The 21,787-nt window shown below is 33.3% G+C and overlaps 1 protein-coding gene across 9 annotated transcripts in view; it reads right to left on the reverse strand.

Moving 5' to 3' along the window:
• Positions 1–21,787, reverse strand: part of LOC138713098 (cytospin-A-like) — a 406,047-nt gene that overhangs the window by 52,445 nt on the left and 331,815 nt on the right. For all 9 annotated transcript variants that reach the window (XM_069844871.1, XM_069844870.1, XM_069844867.1 and 6 more), the window contains 2 exons: positions 6,946–7,179; positions 516–820 (listed from right to left, as the gene is read on the reverse strand). In XM_069844871.1, the coding sequence (XP_069700972.1) occupies positions 516–820; positions 6,946–7,179 (539 nt within the window). The remainder of the gene's footprint in view (positions 1–515; positions 821–6,945; positions 7,180–21,787) is intronic.

Raw genomic sequence — 21,787 nt, forward strand, 5'->3', positions numbered from 1 at the left:
AATGAAAAACACTAACTTAAAGACAGAATGTCTTTATTTTGTGTATGCAAAATGTGAAATGTGTGGAGGTTTCTTTTAATCCTAGAATTTTGCATTAAATTAAAGTTGAATTTTATATTAGTGACATTCTTTAATAAAAGAAAGCCTATTTTTTATTTTATAGAGCCTAAAAGAAGGAGTTTAAGAGCCTATTTTAGGCGCCTAAAGTGCCACTTTTTAGGATCTAAAATTCCGTTCTCTAGTGATCAATTTGTGAATTAATACAATTTCAGATGAAGAAAACTTAGATTTATTCATTGCCATAACAAAGTCCATAACTCATTTGTTACTCCACAGAGGGCAGCATTTCCTATGGAAGGTGAAGGTTGCTAAGCGGGAGCCAGGAACTTTAAGAGTCAATTTCTCAAAATTATTGCAGAAGGACTTGGTCCACTCTGGATGTGAACCCCTCATATCATAACCGGATATTACATCCAAACTCGTGGTTACCATGGAAACAAGCTGCAACTACGTACCTGTAGTGAGTCTCTTCCATCTGCATGATCCGGTCCTGCAAACACGCCACAGACACTTCGCTCAGGCTGCTGCTAGACTGTTTGTCCCAGTCGGGGGTCGAACACGAGGTATCGGCCAGGGCAGCATCACCCTGTAGCTCAGTGGCCATCATGGAGGCCGGTGCTGAGCTGTGCTGCCGCCCCGTAGTGGCAAGAATGAGTTGCTCCTTCTCAGAGTCTGAGAGGGGCGAGTGGGCCACATCGTGCAGACGGGCTCGCAGAGAACTGTTCTCTGCACTCAGCTGCTCCAGCTCGGCCCGCTGGTCCTACACACACGTCAATCATCAACTTCACATTTCAGTTTTGAACCTAATTCATAGATTAGTTTAAACATTTTATTATACAGGGTGGAAGTGAATATTCCTGCAGATTGAAAGGGATGATGAGGTACACTTAAATGAATAGAAAACCTTATTTATTACATTTTGTGATTAAATGCACGGTTAATTAGAATTCTTACACCACATAGAACAGACATACATACTAAACAAAGACAACAACAAACACGCAGACATCATCATATAGTCACCTGAATGTAAGAACTAGGTAACTCGAAATTTGCATTTTTTAGTTATTGCTATTATAACATAGCAAAAATCGCACAGAATGTAATGTAAGAACTAGGTAACTGACCGAACGATACCAGTGACATCTTTTTTCCAATGTAACAAATAGGTCAAAGAAAACGAGATATATTCCTTAGTGCAATAAATAAGTAAATAGGCAATATCTCGAAATAAGAAAAATCAAGTCACCTAGTTCTTGCATTCAGGTGACGATATATTGGCACAGATACGTAGATGACATACTAATACTATAGAAAGGAAACAAAAGACAGATCCAAAACCTACATCAACACATAAACAAAATACACCCAAAGCTACACTACACATTAGAAATTAAAAACAACAAATCCATAAATTTTCTAGACATCACAATAACAAAAGTAGACAACAAACACACATTCAAAGTATACAGAAAACCCACAACAACAACACACATACACAACACATCCAACCACCCCACATAACACAAACAAGTTGCATTCCGAACAATGGTACACAGACTACTCAACATACCAATGAACCAACAGGATTACAACGAAGAACTAAACACAATCAAATAAATAGCACAAGAAAACGGATACAACTCCAACATAATACACAACATAATAAGACAAAACAAAACCACAAAAAACAGAAGAATACAACACAAACATAAGAACACGAAAAATACATCACACTAACATACGAAAACAAAAACACGCATAAAATTGCAACCTCATTCAAGAAATTAAACTACAACATCGCATACAGAACAAATAACACTCTACAAAAACATCTCAACACACAAACAACACAAACAAACAAATACAACCACACAGGCGTATACAAACTCAAATGTAACACCTGCAACAACTTCTACATAGGACAGACAGGCAGATCATTTCAAACACGTTACAAAGAACACATCACAGCCATAACAAAATTACAAAACACCTCCACATATGCAGAACACATCACAAATGCCAACCACACCTACAGAGACATCAACACAGACATGGAAATACTGCACATCCAACCACAAAGCCAGAAACTCAACACACTAGAACAATATGAAATATACAGACACACGAAAACACACCCCAACGATATTCTCAACACACAACTCAATTTCAAAACACACACACTCTTTGACTCTACACTACGAACGCACCCACACAGGAAACAAGAGGCGCCAAAACCAACAACGACCAGTTCCGAAGATGACCGAAAATAGGTCGAAACATGTTAACAAAGTACGTTAATATTTAACACAAGAAAGTTCTTACCATACATATTCCGAAGTGATACAGTGTTAAAAGTTGTGTAATCAAGATGTATAGAAAATTGAGTTTGAAGCTTCAGCAGTCTGGCAACATCGCTGCTAACACACTGCTCTTTCTTCTCGTAATACAGATGTAAGAGCTCAACGTAAATGATAAGCAGAAGAATGCCATTTCGTAGCACTTTTGCAACATCTTTAGCAAGACTTGTGGCTTCTGTTGCATTCAGACAAATAAAATACGACCATTTGGTCCAGGGAACATCCGTTTTTGGTGCAAAGATAATTCGTTTGGCGTGTTTGTTAATTGTAACTAAGAAATGGCGTTCCTGTGCTTAATATTTAATGAGGTCAACGAACTCAGGCCTGTCTGCCTTAGCGAATTACCTCCCATCTCCCTTCCTGGCTACAATGTTGCAAGCTAGTCGCATCGGTCAGTGGCTTCAAAATTAGTAGTTTTTAAATTGAATTTACACGAAAACCATTCATGGTATTGAAATACGCCAGAGGGATAAATGATTTGTTATTAGATTTTCTATTGATATGGACAAAAATCACGGTCCTACTCGCAATCGTTACTGAATAAGAGGGTGTTAAACACTTGGGGAAAAAACTATGGATTTTCCAGCAATATGGTATTACACTTTTTGTTACATACAACACGAGCTATTCACTCTGAAAATCTGCAAGGTTATTTCACTTCCATCCTGTATATTCCTTCTTTAATATGTATATAACATTTTATCTTCAATTACTTAAAAATTAGGAACGTATAAACATGTGAGATAAGCACAATAAGCCCACTAAAACTGAAGTGATCGAAGTTGATTTAATCTGCCTCTGAATAAAATACAGACAAATTAATTTAAAAAATAGTGAACTTTTTTCCTTACAGATTATAAAAATGAAGAACTATTACGAAATAAATGTTTCCATAAATCAAGAAAGAACACACAGCACTGAAGAAAAGAAATACAATTTTAATTAATCTTACAAAACATGTTTGGAATCTGATACAACTCCAAAAATTTATAGGATGAAGGAATGTAAATATTTTAATAATGCTTTAAATGATTAAAAGTTTATCTTTACCTATTTCCTAAGACTTCCTAACTTATATTATAATAAGATAAATACAGTGTGTTACAAATTTCATACTTTTAAAACTAGAGATAGTGAATTACGGAATGTATTAGATAGCACTAAGTCTGTTATTAACTTCTGTAGATAAATGCATCTGCAACAACGCAGTAACAACACTTTTTATAAGGCCTACATGTTATACAATATGTCTGAAGTTGGAATTTTAAATTGAGCCAGCAAAATTAACCTTCATCTGTCTAACCAGATAATTCTGCTCCACCAAGGCAAAAAGAACAATCACGAATCTAATGCAGAACTTTAAAAATTCAGATTACAACCAACAGCAAGACCTTCTGAGTAATTAATATCCCGGCCAAGTTAATTCAAGAGAAGAATCTGCACTAGGCCTCAAGGCTATTAATATCTGCATCTGTAATTGACCTTTAATTCAAGCAGCAAGATTTCAATTGAAAAAGAAAAAGCACTTCGTTGCCAAGAAAGCACGAAACTTGAACTGCCTAACAAGTTAATTAACTGCAAAATAACAAGATATTATGCGAATTTTCTTGGAATTTAAACATTATAAACATATAAATTTCCTTTTAGCAGCATTTTTGTAACACGGAGAAAATCTTCAATTTTTTATATATTTTAAAACATTTCACTCGCCCCTATATACACCCTGTAAAAGTATGTTTGAATATTTTTCTGTAGTCTGTCAGAATAATCTGTCAAAATTTGATTTGGCTACCAAATGTCTTGTATTCTCTTTCTTCCTTGTGTTATGTATTGAAGCAATATTTATTTATGCATTCATTCAATTTTTTCTGCACTTCTTTCTGTATACGATTTGAATGAATATGTAATTCAAAATTAAAAGGTGTGTCCTTTATAAGTAAACACATTTTAAGCAAGAATTTACCACCTAAAAAGATACCTAATTCTATTAAGACATAATTAGAAGGGACTGAAGCTACTTCAGAAATTTAGCAAAACCTCAATGAAAGGTCAGACAATAAAAGAACTGGGACACAGGGAGATTTGCACAGACTAATCAACGTATCAACCAACAAGAGTATAATAAAGAACACAGCATAAGAGAATGGATACAATCTTAACAGGGAACGTCATAACAAAAGACTAAACACAACACAAATGCATGAATATAATAAATATATTACAAATATATTACACACACAAAATTGCAACCTCATTCAAGAAATTAAATTACAACAACGCATACAGAACAAATAACACTCTACAAAAACATCTCAACACACAAACAACACAAACAAACAAATACAACCACATAGGCGTATACAAACTCAAATATAACACCTGCAACAACTTTTACATAGGACAGACAGGCAGATCGTTTCAAACACGTTACAAAGAACACATCACAGCCATAACAAAATTACAAAACACCTCCACATATGCAGAACACATCACAAATGCTAACCACACCCACAGAGACATCAACACAGACTGGAAATACTGCACATCTAACCAAAAAGCCAGAAACTAAACACACTAGAACAATATGAAATATACAGACACACGAAAACACACCCCAACGAAATTCTCAACACACAACTCAATTTCAGAACACATACACTCTTTGACTCTACACTATACCGCACGAATGCACCCTCACAGGAAACAGAACAAGAGGCGCCAAGACCAACAACGACCAGTTCTGAAGATGACCCGTAAATAGGTCGAAACATGTAAACGAGGTACGTTGAAGTTTAACACAGGAAAGTCTTATCATACATATTCCGAAATATATTACACTAACATATGGAAATAAAAACACATACCCCTACAAGACCGTAGCGTCTTTCAAGAAATTAAAATGCATTGCATAAAAAGCATGAAACACACTACAAAAACACACACACACACAAGACAGACAAACAAATACAACCTAACAGGAGTATACAAACTGACATGCAACAATTGTAACAACTTCTACATAAGATCTTTTGAAATGCGATACAAGGAACATATTACAACCATAACTAAATCACACAAGAATTCAAGCTATGCAGAACACATCACAAACTCCAACCATAATTACAGCAATATAGAAACTGACATGCAAATCCTACACATAACCAAAAAGATAGAAACTCGACCCTTTAAAACAGTGTTTTCAATGTTTTTCAACATGTGGCATACATTTAATCCAGCAGGTGTAATTTAAAATCCAGCAGCTCACGCACATAATCTAAACCAAGGTTCCCAACTGGGTGGGGGGATTCTTTTTAGAGTTTTAGGAGGGAATATGTTTACTGAATGTTGACTTGTGGTGCTGCGTTCGCTCTCGTGACTCACTATTTACACTTTCATTTTTTCAGTTTTTAGTACAACTTTTACTATTTTCATTTTCTCACGACATCAGTTTAAAATGGCTGCTCTAGAAGAATATGACATATATAGATACACAAAAAAAACAACCACAATACATTCTCAACATTCAATTGAAGTTCAGAACATACAACCTTTTAGATACAACACTACCAATCATGAACACATCCCACCAAGACAATAAGAGAAACCCAGAAGATAGCACGGGACCTCACTAGAATTCAGAGGATGATGCACACCATATCGAAACTAGTCAGTTAAGGTAAAACATTAACATAGTTTAATATTAACAAATTCAAGTAGTTGTTTATTTATTTATCTATTTATGTTCATAACAGGGCAAAGCCTCAATTACAATAGACAGTACAGATAAAAAAAAACATAGAATTGGTATATATAACACGAAAAAAGAGGTAAAACAGATACAAGTGTAATTACAAATTAAAAATGGAAAAGAGAAGAAAAAAAAAAAACAAATAGATACCAACTAAATAAAAGACACAGATACAGATATAAATGAAAAATACCAAATAAAAACAAATCAAAAAGAGCCAAGTACAGACATCACAGCCAAAAATACAAAATGTAGGCGTAGCTATAATTGGCAAATTGCAGAGCAAATACAACACCATGTTAATAAATTCAATACACAGCAGGCCCAATAGGCTCAATTCATTTATTCAAAAAACTCACCAACACAGAACATGTGTTTCAAGTAGGCTAATGCTGTATATAACTTTTTCTTGTACAAATTGTATGATAACGAAAAATCTAAATCCTGTTTATTTGATAGACGATTGTAAGTTCGAAGCATTAATAAAAGTGGAGACATTTTTCGAGACAGTGTTTTTGTTGTCTGTAAATAAAAGAGAGATCGCTTTCTCAAATTTGATTTACCAATATTGAAACTAATTAGCTGTAGAAGATCAGGGTTGTCTATTAAGCCATTTATGGTTTTGGTTTAAGTAACTAAACAGTTCTTCAGAACGATTTACTGTACTATAACCAGATTTAGACAAAATTTGCTACTTTTAAGTTTGAGCCCAAGTATTTCAAGAACAGAGATGGTATTGCCTTCGCGACTTTTAAAGGAGTAGTAACAGCGCCATACCTGCAATTTTTGTACTTCGCTGCGAAGAGCCATGACCTCGCTCTGGTATGTGGTGAGCTCCGTCACTTTGGCTTCCAGAGCGAGCTTCTCCCGCGTGATGTGCTCCAGTTCTTGCTGCACCACCTCTAGTTCCACCATGCCACCACCCGTTGCCTTACTCGATGATGACAGTGAAGGATGCACCTTGTGGTGTTTGCTGTCCAGGCTGCTGACAGAACCGGCCCCACGCAGTTGCTGTCAACAACAGTTCAACGTTTAATGCCAGTAGTAATATAAATGTTAAAAATGAACTGCCCGTCTAATCTCCTTTTTTTATTGCAGCGCATAATAATCAAGAGTTGGTAATGAAATACATGATGAAAGTGTTAGGCCTACAACTCTGCAGATTGAAAAGGGCAATACAATACATTAAGGGGACACTCAACTATATTTTGGAACTTTTTTCCTATTTCACCAATCTTTTTCAAATTTGGAGAAAACGTTTAATATACACATGGAAAGTAACATGCAAAATCTCAGCTCATTATATCCAATACTTTTCAAATTAAAAATATTTCAATTTTTAATCAATCATTAATTGAAATATCACTTTTAATTATTTCTTATTTTTTTGGCTTTGTGCATTTGACTGTGACTTCTCAATGAATAGGGGAAGAATTCTGCGTATTGATTTAGTTCTGTCACGTAAATTAGTGTAGAAATTTAATTTTTAATTTCTATGACACTTTTTCTGCAATTTTTAAGTTGAGTGTCCCCTTAACGTAAATAAATAAACTTATGTGTTTTATAATTAAGTGCATGATTAATTAGAAAGTTAAGTTTGGCAACAGTATATCACCAGCTCACCAGGTCTGAATAGCAGCATTCCGTCCCATAATCACTGCAGTAGGGTTGCCAGACTTTTCAATGGCAGGAAATAACTACATGTGTTTTACTTAATTAGCAAGAAAACGTCTATTTTATTTTAAAAAACTTCAAAAAAGGATAAATCATTCCTTTTCAGTTTCTCTAATGATAGCAAGAAAACGTCTATTTTATTTTAAAAAAACTTCAAAAAAGGATAAATCATTCCTTTTCAGTTTCTCCAATGATAAAAGTAAAAATCAGAATCATACAGGTATTGCTTATCGAGTAGAACAGTGTTAACATTTACGGAAAAATTATTTTTTCTGAGAAAAAAAATTACCTTGGAACTAGTATGGTATTAGAATTTTTTGTTGTACTCTGTCCAAGGAATGAACTGATAAAATCTGCACTCTTGTATTATATCCACTCTGTATACTTTACAGCAATAAGATACTTTCATTTAAAAATTATACCCACTGGATTACAGTACATACATAAAAAATATATATTCATAAATTCAGTAGTACCAAGTCTAGTATATACAGTCACGAAGCTCAATATGTAGGGAATATGCATCCATAGATAGTTGCTAACCACTAGGATCGCTACTATCGCCTCATCACAGACAATGCGAAATAGTACCGGTACAGTCTATTGTTCCTAGTATCCTCAACAACTCAAGCTTCATGACTGTATATACTAGACTGTGGTAGTACATTACTAGTCAGCCATATTTATCATGTGAAAGTGTTACTGTAGATCATAACGTCACTATAATGCAAGCGTGTGTAGCACTTCAAATAATCATATCTGAAGGGGAATATTAAACTTTATTGGGAAGCAAGAAGCAAAATGGGTTAAATGATCCCAAACTGCGGCCATTAGAGAACAATAAACAACAACATATTCAGGTGTAGAAGCTCATTACTTTTGCTTCTATAAAATTTGAAAGATATAACAATCTCACGAATCTTAAAATTAACAGCAATAATAATAATAATAATAATAATAATAATAATAATAATAATAATAATAATAATAATAATAATAATAATGTGGTTAATAATAATAGCAATAATAATAATAATAACAATAATAATAATAATAATATGGGTAATAATAGCAAAAATAGCAATAATAATAATAATAATAATAATAATAATAATAATAATAATAATAATAATATCGGAATATGTATAACTTTCTTGTGTTAAATTTTAACGTACCTTGTTAACATGTTTCGACCTATTTTCGGTCATCTTCTGAAGTGTTAAAAGTTGTGTAATCAAGATTTATAATAATAATAATAATAATAACAATAATAATAATAATAATAATATCAACTATTATTACTATTATTATTATTATTAGGGCTAGGATTTTGATGAAATTGCATCTTTTTTCCAGTAAGCCAGAAACATAGCTGCTTTAGTATTTATATGTTATGTGATAAAATGTGTGTTTTAAGAAATATTTGTTAGGGCATTTTTGCCTGTTTCCACTTACAAGAGCATCTTTTGTTTTATTCGGTCATTTTTAGACATTTTCATTTGATTTTGGCCATAAATCCCCATTATTAATGTAAAATAATGTCTATTTCCTTTGATATTTTCTTTACATACTTTGTCCATTTATACTCATTATTTTTTATAATATTTTAATCGGTTTTCTACACAAATATTGCTATTAAAACGTAGTACACCCCACATCATGGATCAGTCCAACTACCCCTTCAATATAGACTCATCTATACCTGCTAATTCCAGATAAGAGTGGCCTTGTGGTAGACTACACGGAAACTAAAAGTAAAGTAAATCCATGGTGCTACAGCCCATGAAGGGCCAAGATCGACCAGCTGACTGCTGACCTCACGTCCACATGCCGACGAGGAGGTGAACGATCATATATGGAAAGTACATCAGATAAAATAATTAATTAAAGTGTATTACTTAGAAAAAAATATGTAAAATTTAATTTAATTACTAGTCTAAATATTAAGTAGTATGAAACCTCTTTTTCTACTATGGCAATTATGCAAGATCAATTTTTAGGGTATTTTTGAAAGATTTTTAGGTCATAAATGCATTATTTTTAGGACATTTTTTCATGATTTATAGGTCATCAAAATCCTAGCCCTAATTATTATTATTATTATTATTATTATTATTATTATTATTATTTAACCTGACAGAATTAAGGCTTTCAGACCTTCTCTTCCACTCAACCAGCTCTACAGTACAAAATTATAATACTTACTTACTTACAAATGGCTTTTAAGGAACCCGAAGGTTCATTGCCGCCCTCACATAAGCCCGCCATCGGTCCCTATCCTGTGCAAGATTAATCTAGTCTCTATCATCATACCCCACCTCCCTCAGATCCATTTTAATATTATCCTCCCATCTACGTCTCGGCCTCCCTAAAGATCTTTTTCCCTCCGGTCTCCCAACTAACACTCTATATGCATTTCTGGATTCGCCCATACGTGCTACATGCCCTGCCCATCTCAAACGTCTGGATTTAATGTTCCTAATTATGTCAGGTGAAGAATACAATGCGTGCAGTTCTGTGTTGTGTAACTTTCTCCATTCTCCTGTAACTTCATCCAGCTTAGCCCCAAATATTTTCCTAAGCACCTTATTCTCAAACACCCTTAACTTATGTTCCTCTCTCAGAGTGAGAGTCCAAGTTTCACAACCATACAGAAGAACCGGTAATATAACTGTTTTATAAATTCTAACTTTCAGATTTTTTGACAGCAGACTGGATGATAAGAGCTTCTCAACAGAATAATAACACGCATTTCCCATATTTATTCTGCGTTTAATTTCCTCCCGAGTGTCATTTATATTTGTTACTGTTGCTCCAAGATATTTTAATTTTTCCACCTCTTCGAAGGATAAATCTCCAATTTTTATATTTCCATTTCGTACAATATTCTGGTCACGAGACATAAACAAAATTATAATAGATTTAAAAAAACTACTCGTGCTCAATTTTCATAAAATATATTTCATCGTCCTTTTTTAAGATTACTTTCCTACTTCAGTTATATGAAATAGTAAACACTGGGCCTTGAAACAGACACATAATATAGTCACTTTTTTCTTCGTGTTTTATGGATGCCTCACTCATTGAAAGAATGCTATTACAAATGAAATAGATAAAAATATGAACAAATCACACTTAAATTCATGAGTTCACTATCTAGGACAATATTAAACTTCATCTGCTGGAATTCAAAATCCAGAATATTTCAAATAGAGTTTTTAATTATATTAACTGACAGAAACCACATTAAAGCTACGGTAATGTAATACAAGAAAGATAAAAGCGTGAAGGGATACACTTTGCTCTTTAATTATATACTGCATAATGTTTGTTTTTCATCCTTTTGGCAGCAGCATGTTACAATGCCAGGAAGCAGACGTTTAGATCCTTGAGGTTTGCATTGTCTCGACATTTTGTTCCTTCCTTCAGATTTCCTTCAAGGTGAGTGTAAAGTTCTAAACCCAATTCTGTAACATCGCTCTACACCCATCAATCATTATTATATCGCATCGTATCTTTAACATTATGCAACGAGGCTGACAGTGAACTACGGAATACAATATATTAATACCTTTAACTGAAGATAAAATTGTTCTACTGGATTCCTGAGTTTGCAAGTGCTGATTATCGCTCATGTAACTGAAACTCAAGCCTCAAAAAAATGTTTTCCTCATGTGTCATGTTGTGATTTGCAATGGAGATCAGTTTTCGTATTCTTGTATAACATTCCGTTGGTAATGCATACCGTTAAGTTTTTATGAATGGCAATTTTCAAATACGAAATAGAAATATGATACAGAACTATCTGTACAACACTGAGACAAGATAAACTGGACAACACACTTCAAGGAAACTACTAAAGATACATTTATGTAAGCACATGACCTGTATTGCTTTATTCTTCACTAGCCGTACCCGTGCGCTCCGCTGCACCCGTTAGAAATAAATATAAAGTAATTACATAATTAAAATAGGACATTTGATCCAGGGAACATTCGTGTTTGATATAAGGATAAATCGTTTATTATGTTACTTAATTTAAATTGTATTAAAAAAATTAAAATGCGATCATTTTGATCCAGAGACACTCATTTGGTCATAAAAATTATTTCAGGAAATACAGGAAACTAATGTACAGAATAGCCTATCAAGTTTTCTGTGCATAAGAAGCTATTTTAATCTTACCTGTCCTCGATTCACTCAGAAGTTACTGTCCATCTAAAGAAACTAAACTTTCCAATGGTGAATTAGTAATTAATTATACAAATCGGTTAATTTAGCATCCGATATTACTTCATACAAACACAGAAACATTCTCTGTAGGCTATGTTTCATAGCTTTCGATTGTTGTTGTCCAAGGCCCCTTATAGACGAAGTCATTTGTTTTTTATTTCATTACACTGCCTTAGATGGCGTTGTTATTGTAATTTTGAAACTCATTTATCTCATTAAATATCAGCCCTATCAAAATTTTGCTTAGAATAAAACTTATCGGAAATTATTTGTAAAGAAACTTTTGTTATGTAATATTTTTCATGAAAATTAATAGCATTAAAGGGGGATATTTCGATTTATTTAATTCAAGCCCCCTTATAAATCCCCTTTTAAATAAAATATTTTGAATGTCATATAGCCTAAATTCTAAGTTACAACGAACTTAATTTCTATTCCAATTTTCATATAAATCGCTTCAGCCATTATCGCGTGAAAAGGTAACAAACATACATACAGACAGACAGACAGACAGACATACATACATACAAACAAATATTTCAAAAAAGAGATTGTCCGTTTCAGGGCGGTTAATTATATATGTTAGGACCAATTATTTTTGGAAAATCGAAAATTACCAGAAAAATTTCGGCTACAGATTTATTATTAGTATAGACTATGAAATTAAATAAAAGCAGAAAGAAGAGAAAAATAGGAAAGGGGGAGAGAAAACACGAGGAAATAAGAGAAGGGGCATGAAGAAAGAGAAAAATGAAGGGGAAAAACGAAAAAAAAAAAACAGAAAATGGGGAAAGAAGGAAGAGAGGGGAGAAGGTAAGAAACATAGAAAAGAGAAAAATAAAGGATGAAAGAAAAATGGAAAGATGATAAAATAAGAAAAGGAAAGAGAAAATGAACGAAGGCCTCAATCTAGACGAGATCTATAAAATGAAGACGCACAAAGAGCACAATTTGTCTGGGTAGCTGCAAGGCTTGCAGTCATCTGGCAGGTGGTATAATGCAACAGCTGTTCTGCTCCACAAACTTCTGGGTTAAACCGAACATATTCTTAACTATGAATGACGCAAAGCTGTTTGAGGAAGTAAGTGTGCAGTCAGCATTTCATAAAAAAAAACAATTACCAAAAAAAACCTACATTAAGGAACAAAGTGGTGGTGAAGACATTACATCACTTCAGCAGCATGGATAACTCGAAAGCTAGCAACACGACCAAACCTGATTCACACTAATGGGTAGACACATACTCGGGTAGAAATAATTTCAGGCTATTAAAACATTACTAGGCACTTGGTCAGTAATTGAGACTCGTTCAGACATGGTTCCTTGTAAATAGTTCTCTTAATCTATCACAAAATATCTCAATATATGGTAATTTCATCACTAGAGAATTTTGTTATTCTAGGTTTAATTTGTAATTCAGTAAATACAAAAATATTCTTTGTTCTTAACTTCTATGATAAATTGTCTAGCTTTCATTAAACAGGTAATCTTGTCGTACTTTAATTTTTATTGTAATTGTAATTGTAAATTTAATATTAATTGTAATCTTATTGTTCATGTTATAGTTGTAATCCCCTGGTAGAGGGGCAGAGAAGGCCTGATGGCCTTATCTCTACCAGGTTAAATAAATAAATACTACTGAATACTACATTCTTCCACTGCTTTTTTTTTATTGGGCTATTTTACAACGCCGTATCAACATCTAGGTTATTTAGCGTCTGAATGAAATGAAGGTGATAATGCCAGTGAAATGAGTCCGGGGTCCAGCACCGAAAGTTACCCAGCATTTGCTCGTATTGAGTTGAGGGAAAACCCCGGAAAAAACCTCAACCAGGTAACTTGCCCCAACCGGGATCTTCCACTGCTGTTAAAGGGAATACGTGACCCATGTTATTCAGTAGTAACACCTATTCTTTCAATTATAAATTTTCACGTCCTTAAAATAAGAAAACTCTCCATTACTACTGTACTGTATTGTGTTTATTTACATTCCACGGCACTCGTACATTGCTTCCTAACTAGAATATGGAACATGTCAAATTAAAAAAAAAATCTTAATAGTACTATAAAGTCTTAATTATAGTCACAGTCTAGTTGAAATATATACAGAAGAGTTTTACAATGTAGTCTACTACAGTAGTACAACACAAAGTTTTAGTATCAATATTTAATAGAACATAGAAATATTCATGAAGTGTTGTTGAATGTCATGAATCCACTTACAGAATAGAAGGCGTGAGAAATTAGGTACTTCTTTAATTTGGCCCTAAATAATCTTATGTTTTGAGTTTCTTTTTTTTATATCCATAGGAAGGCTATTAAAAAATTTTACTGACATATAACGCACTACTTTTTGATAGCACGATAGACTTGCCGATGGAGTATGAAAGTCATTTTTTGACGTGTATTTATGCTGTGAACTGTTGAATTAGTTACAAAGTTTTCACGATTACACACGAGGAAGATTACTTACTTACAAATGGCTTTTAAGGAACCCGAAGGTTCATTGCCGCCCTCACATAAGCCCGCCATCGGTCCCTATCCTGTGCAAGATTAATCCAGTCTCTATCATCATATCCCACCTCCCTCAAATCCATTTTAATATTATCCTCCCATCTATGTCTCGGCCTCCCTAAAGGTCTTTTTCCCTCCGGTCTCCCAACTAACACTCTATATGCATTTCTGGATTCGCCCATACGTGCTACATGCCCTGCCCATCTCAAACGTCTGGATTTTAAGTTCCTAATTATGTTAGGTGAAGAATACAATGCGTTCAGTTCTGTGTTGTGTAACTTTCTCCATTCTCCTGTAACTTCATCCCGCTTAGCCCCAAATATTTTCCTAAGCATCTTATTCTCAAACACCCTTAACCTATGTTCCTCTCTCAGAGTGAGAGTCCAAATTTCACAACCATACAGAAGAACCGGTAATATAACTGTTTTATAAATTCTAACTTTCAGATTTTTGGACAGCAGACTGGATGATAAGAGCTTCTCAACTGAATAATAACACGCATTTCCCATATTTATTCTGCGTTTAATTTCCTCCCGAGTGTCATTTATATTTGTTACTGTTGCTCCAAGATATTTGAATTTCGAAGGATAAATTTCTAATTTTTATATTTCCATTTCGTACAATATTCTGGTCACGAGACATAATCATATACTTTTGTCTTTTCGGGATTTACTTATATGAGGAAGATTATTAATGAAAAAATATACTGACAAGCCATGGGCATTATTTGTAGTTTTTTTTTTAAATAGTCCTACACGATTCCCTAGATTTTTCACCTATTATTATTCAAAATACTCTTCTTTGTAGTACGAATATACTATCAAATGAACCACAACTCTGCCAGTGATATTTGTTGGATAAACAATTTGCAAGCCTTTTCTCAACTTTCACTATTCCATACAGCATCCCCCCCCCCCCTAAAAAACCAGCTAATACTGTAGTTTTTTACTAACATGTAAGAACATTGTTTTCATTTTCCAAGTACTGCACTGTGAGTGAATTTCAGGTGTTTCCACAAGATTAAAAGGTTTATGACGAACATAATATTAAAGTGTAGTAAGTCTCACACGCTTATCTTATCATTACTGTTATCATGCTTAAAGTTTCCAATTGTTCTAACCTTTATATTCGAATTTAGTCCGATATGATATCCTGAAGTTTTTAATCATCACATGCAACTATTACTAACTAGCATTGCATATGGACCCAACCAATGAATTTGTCAATTTTATAGTTTGGAACAAATTCCTACTATACAAATACGTAAAAGGTTAAGAATTTAAGTTTTATACAGTGTATTCAATATATAGGATATAATATGAAGCATAACTGACGTGATCTAGGATTCGCAAGAGGGATTCATCCTCTGTGACTGTACACAGGGGGAGGGGGGGGTCTAATGCCTCTAAGAGAATGTCAGACTCATTTCTATTACCAATTCCGATAGCCGTGCAGTTTCAACAGCGTTGTAAATAATCAATGAAAACATGTGCATGTAATGAACATATTATAATAGGCCTAACAATAAGAAAAATGATCCAATGTATGTGTGAATACAGACAGCCTCAGGCTAAAAATTCTGTTAGTATCAATTCTCAAATTAATGACTGCAACAGATCAGTTTTGATACATTCAAAACAAGGAAACTAACAACTTCAGTCAAAAAAGCAAATCAGAAAGTAGATCTTATTTTTATAAATAATTTTTAAGTTTCAATCTTGTTAGTTCTGTCTTCTAATCAAAAAGTTTTCAATAAAAATTAAATAAATCGTTATTTCTTAGTGCAAAGAAATCACATTCCGGCAAAATTTCATGCTATAATATTTTTATATTTTTTATTTTTATATCATTACATTTGTCTTCGTCTCCATTTATTGCCAATTTCATATGGGTACATTCATTGAATATCTATTGTTATATTTATGAAATTAAAACAACTTATAAATTTATAAATATATATTTGCAATTATTATGTATTAAATAATTAATATTATTGTATACATAAACATTGCAAAATTAGGTTTATCCTATGTATTTTCACATCTTGAAATGAATGAATGAAAAGAAAAAAAAAACAATTTGAGCATGAAAAGAAGAAAAGATGAACAGAAACAGAAAGAATAAAAAGTGAAGGATATCAGGTAGGCTAGAAGAGAGTACTGATAGGTTAGGAATGTCCATTTACATTGTAACATTAATCATCTGAATATGTTTCAAGACACTAGAGCTCTAAATTATTTATACAACTTGATTACACACCTTTAAGTCTTTGTATCACTTAGGACTATGGTTATATTAACAACTAGTTCTGAAGATGGCTGATACGAAGTCGAAACTAGTCAACCAGGTAATTTACAGCTTAGTTTTCATTTTAACACATATGGAAGTTGTTGTCATAACCATATTCCTAAGAAAACTAAATTATTTAATGCTATTATTCTGGAATAAGAAAGTAACTAAATCAAGTAGGTGCACAGCAAACGATATTTCATAATGCTATTACCTTAAATTTTTTTTATGGTTCCAAATTCATAGTTTTTAGTAGTTAATTTTTTTCATAATTTCCAGGGACGGTTATGAAACATAGGAAAAAAATACTTTTAACATTTCTGTTAATTTGCCATTCACATAGCCACTCTCAGAGAGCTTAGCTTCTCCCACTACAGTTGCTGTTGTACATAGATACTCAGGCTGACTGCTCTGTTTACAATAGAGGAGAAGGTGGAAATGTGGGCTAGGTGTGATAATATGGGCTGCCTCGTTTTTTTTTTACTATATATGGTGTTGTTACCTAGCGAAAAAGGTCTAAAAGTACATCTCGTGTCCATCAGTCTGCGTGCACAAAGAGACAAACCAGTTGCCTTTGTGGTGTGGATGTGGTGTGTTGTTTGTGTTTTTCATCAATTTCAAAGTTTTTGCAGGTATGTAGTTTCAATTTTATTGAAAGAAATATATTTCGTGTTTAGAAATCACACTTGATATGTTGCACTGATTAAGAATAGCTCTATCACATGACATAAGAGTAATATTTATTCAGAACAACTATTGCCATACATAATCTTAGAAACCTTCATGAGTCGATTTGCTAATACGGGTTACCGCTATGTCAAATATGGGATAGGTAGCCCATATTAGCAGCACGTTGGCACGTCGTGTACTTTGCTATCATGATTTGCATTATTTGTTATAGAATATTGCCATTCATGTGGCATGGTTTTCCTACTTATGTTTCTTTGTTTTTTAGAATTTTATTTTCAAAATTTTGTGGTAGCTCATATTTAGATCCCACTACCTATAGCTGACCAGTTCGTATTTCTTGCAACTATTGACCTTTAAGACTGTAAAAATTATATCTGAATAATTACTTTCTATACCAATAAAGATTTCCAAGCTATATGCCACACCATTTTCCATTATTATGAGGAAAACAAAATGGTAGCCCATATTTCCATCTTCTCCTCTACGAGTTTTCCACCCCTGATCTAGGACATAGCAAATAAAATAGGTACAGAACTAGAAATCCGTTCCCTAGTACGGACTTCTTTACTTAATATCCCCATTATAATCTCCTGGTCTTCCTATATGCTCTTACAGTAACTAAATAAGGAATGAGAAATAGGATGTTACAGTATGTAATAATATATATTTTTTATATAATTATGCCACATTTACAATCTGTCTACAATACACAATAAGTAAATATTATAAAAGAATATGACATGAGTGGAGATGTAATCCCATGACAACACTCCAAAAGAAAAATAACAATGTTTTAAATAGTTGTAGTAAAAATGAATGGAAGGTCAAGAGCATTGGTTCTTTTAAGTCTTCTTATTGTTTGACTATTATCCAGCAAATTTAATGAATGATGATTTGGATGTTGATATAGTCGGTGCAGGTATGTTTTGCTGAACTTAGAGATTTCTTCTTTCACAGTTGAAATGTTCAGGTCACGATGAATGACATCTTTACGTACATACGATGGTGCAGTGACAATGAATCATGCTGTAAAGTTTTGGACTGATACCTCTGCAGTATTTCAATGTTTGAGTTGCTAACAGTTCCCCACAGTTGGATGCCGTATGTCCAGATTGGTTTTAGTATGACTTTGTAAACAAGAAGTTTATTTTCTAATGACAGTTTTGAGTTAGGTCTCAATAATCAATAGATTTTTTATGTTTTAAAATTTAATTCTTTACGTTTAGTTTGAATATGTTTACGCCATGTTAAGCAGCGATCTAAATGCATACCTAAATATTTAACATCGTCTGCTTCAGGAAGTTTTTTGTTGTACAATGTTACAGGAGGACAGTTTTCAGTTCTGGTTCCGAAAGTAACATGAACTGATTTGTTTTCACTCGCTTGTATTCTCCATTTAATTTGCCAGTCTTCTGTTTCTATTCAATAATACTAGTGGCTTGTGCAGCAAATGCTGCAAACTAAGTTCATTAGACGTTCAAATAAACATTTTTCAGATTTATTTTCAATGAAGAATACCAGACATTCTGAAAGTTATTTGCTTCCATAACAATGAAAAATACTCTCTCTCGAGCCAATACTGAAGAGAACCACGCATATAAATATCTACACCACGCCGCCATTAAATATATGAATACTTGATTAATAATCATAAAAATATTTGATTTTTAGTAATATTATTATCTTACGTAAGTTTTATAGCTTTCAGTAACATATACTATATATATACTATATAGCTGCCACTCAGTAAAATATAGAAATCAAAATCTAATTTAAGTATTCTCTACATCTACTTATATAACCCCAAAACGTTTCACTTTCATATCATCAATATAGCATTAATATGTATAATTAACGAAAAATAGTCACATCATGGCATTACCTACAATAATATTTCATTTCTAATGGTAATAATGTCATCAAACCACCTCAAGTTTTGTAGTTTTTAATATCCAATACCCAGAAAATTACACACCACAGAATCGAACCTGTAAATTATTTTTAGTAAGTTAAGTTTTTAATAACCAATTTAATTTGAGCTCTAAATATGTCAGCATTCTTGCAGATCATGGCCTTCGTGTAATATTGTTTACTGTAGTATGTGATCTGTTTTATTCTGAAATGCCACATGGCTGACTTGATGCTCGCTTCACTTCTCCTTTACAAAAAAGCGAAGGGAATACCAAGTCAGCCGTGAATGCTATTAGCTAGTTCTCAAAACTGGCGACAGATGGATTTTGGAAAATAGGAAAATTATGTTTAAAAATTGACATTACACTGAAAATTACTATTTTTCCGAAAAACCTTGAGTTCCAAGCTTCAAAATGAGGGGTCATTTATTAAAATCCGTCCAGCCGTTTTCCCGTAAATTTCATTACCAGTTCAAATTATATATATGGATTAGAAAACAAATTTCATTAAATTTCTCCGTGAGAGAAATGAGACATAAACTCAACCAGGTGTTAAGATATTTAGTTCATTTCATCAGTTCCTTAGACAATAAGGCCACAAGCCACATAAACCTGCTGCGTATTTCATCAGTTCTCTACTGTAGATCACACGTCTAGACCAGAAACAAGGGAGCATTAAGCAAGAAACCCCACCCTGTGCTGCAACAAGGCAGTCATATCACCAGCAAACTGGGAAGAGATAGCACTGTGTACACAAGCAGGGGACCACAGCTTGGGCAAAGATTCCTTTCGACTCCACCCACAGACAACGAAAACTTAAACTATGATATGAATTAAGGCAGAATTATTTACCCATTCTTCATACCACAGAATCTTTGATTCAAACATTTTTTCTTTCCACTCCACCCACTGTAATTTAGGGTCTGATGTGCACAACAGCGTCATTTTTCTGAATCATCAGAAGGAAAAATTCTTACTTAGTACAAACTTCCGACTTCATTTTGTGCTGATAGCTCGATGTCTTCAACACATTACCTCGAACTACAGTGTATACAGTTTGTTAGAATGGTTTCTTATGTGTGCTGAAATTGCTGTTTTGTTTGTTTTAATGTTAACCTGACTTTTTTCTGTTTGAAATTTTAGATGGATGCATTATAATATATCTCCTAGTTCAAGTAGGAGGTTTCAACGAGCAGTGGTACAGGTTTTATGGGAAGAGTAATCCTAAGAAAAGTGATATATTTATACATCTTGATTACACAACTTTTAACGCTGTATCACTTCGGAATATGTATGATAAGAACTTTCTTGTGTTATATTTTAACGTATCTTGTTAACATGTTTCGACTTATTTTGGGTCATCTTCAGAACTGGTCGTTGTTGGTCTTGGCGCCTCTTGTTTCCTGTGAGGGTGCGTTCGTAGTGTAGAGTTAAAGAGTGTATGTGTTTTGAAATTGAGTTGTGTGTTGAGAATATCGTTGCCAAAAAGCCAGAAACTCAACACACTAGAACAATATGAAATATACAGACACATGAAAACACACCCCAACGAAATTCTCAACACACAACTCAATTTCAAAACACATACACTCTTTGACTCTACACTACGAACACACCCTCACAGGAAACAAGAAGCGCCAAGACCAACAACAACCAATTCTGAAGATGACTCAAAATAGGTAGAAACATGTTAACAAGATACGTTAAAATATAACACAAGAAAGTTCTTATCATACATATTCCGAAGTGATATATTTAATTAACAGTAACTCCTTAAACTGGCATTACATTTCAAAGTCTTTAACAAGGCAGAACCAATGAATACTACATAAAATAAGACAATAAACATAATCTTTTCTGGAAATGAGAAAACTTTGCAAACCTACACATTTTAGGGATATCTAGGTTCACGAAATTTATAAGCACTATTGGAATCAGGAAATAGGAGCTCTTAAACTATTACACCACTGATATGTTAACTATAATAAGTAGGGAGCTGATTTTTATGTAATTACATATTATATTCCTTTCAACCTAACCTTATATAAATAACAAATCTTTGCGAATCTTGTAATTACCATTAATGTTAAAATTTGATACTACATATTTTTAAATATTTACCCCACATTACATATTATGGCTTGGTATTACATAAGTCTAAATATTTAGGGGTTTTAATCATTTTTACTTCATTAAAAGGAAAAAGAAAATTTCTGCTGGGGAAGTTTACAAATGATCATATTTTAATTTACAGATTTAAAAAGCCTTTTTACCTACCCGAAAAAGGATATATTTCGGGGCGAAATAAC

This window comes from Periplaneta americana, chromosome 14 (genome assembly GCF_040183065.1).
Source record: "Periplaneta americana isolate PAMFEO1 chromosome 14, P.americana_PAMFEO1_priV1, whole genome shotgun sequence".
Classification (NCBI taxonomy): Eukaryota; Metazoa; Arthropoda; class Insecta; order Blattodea; family Blattidae; genus Periplaneta; species Periplaneta americana.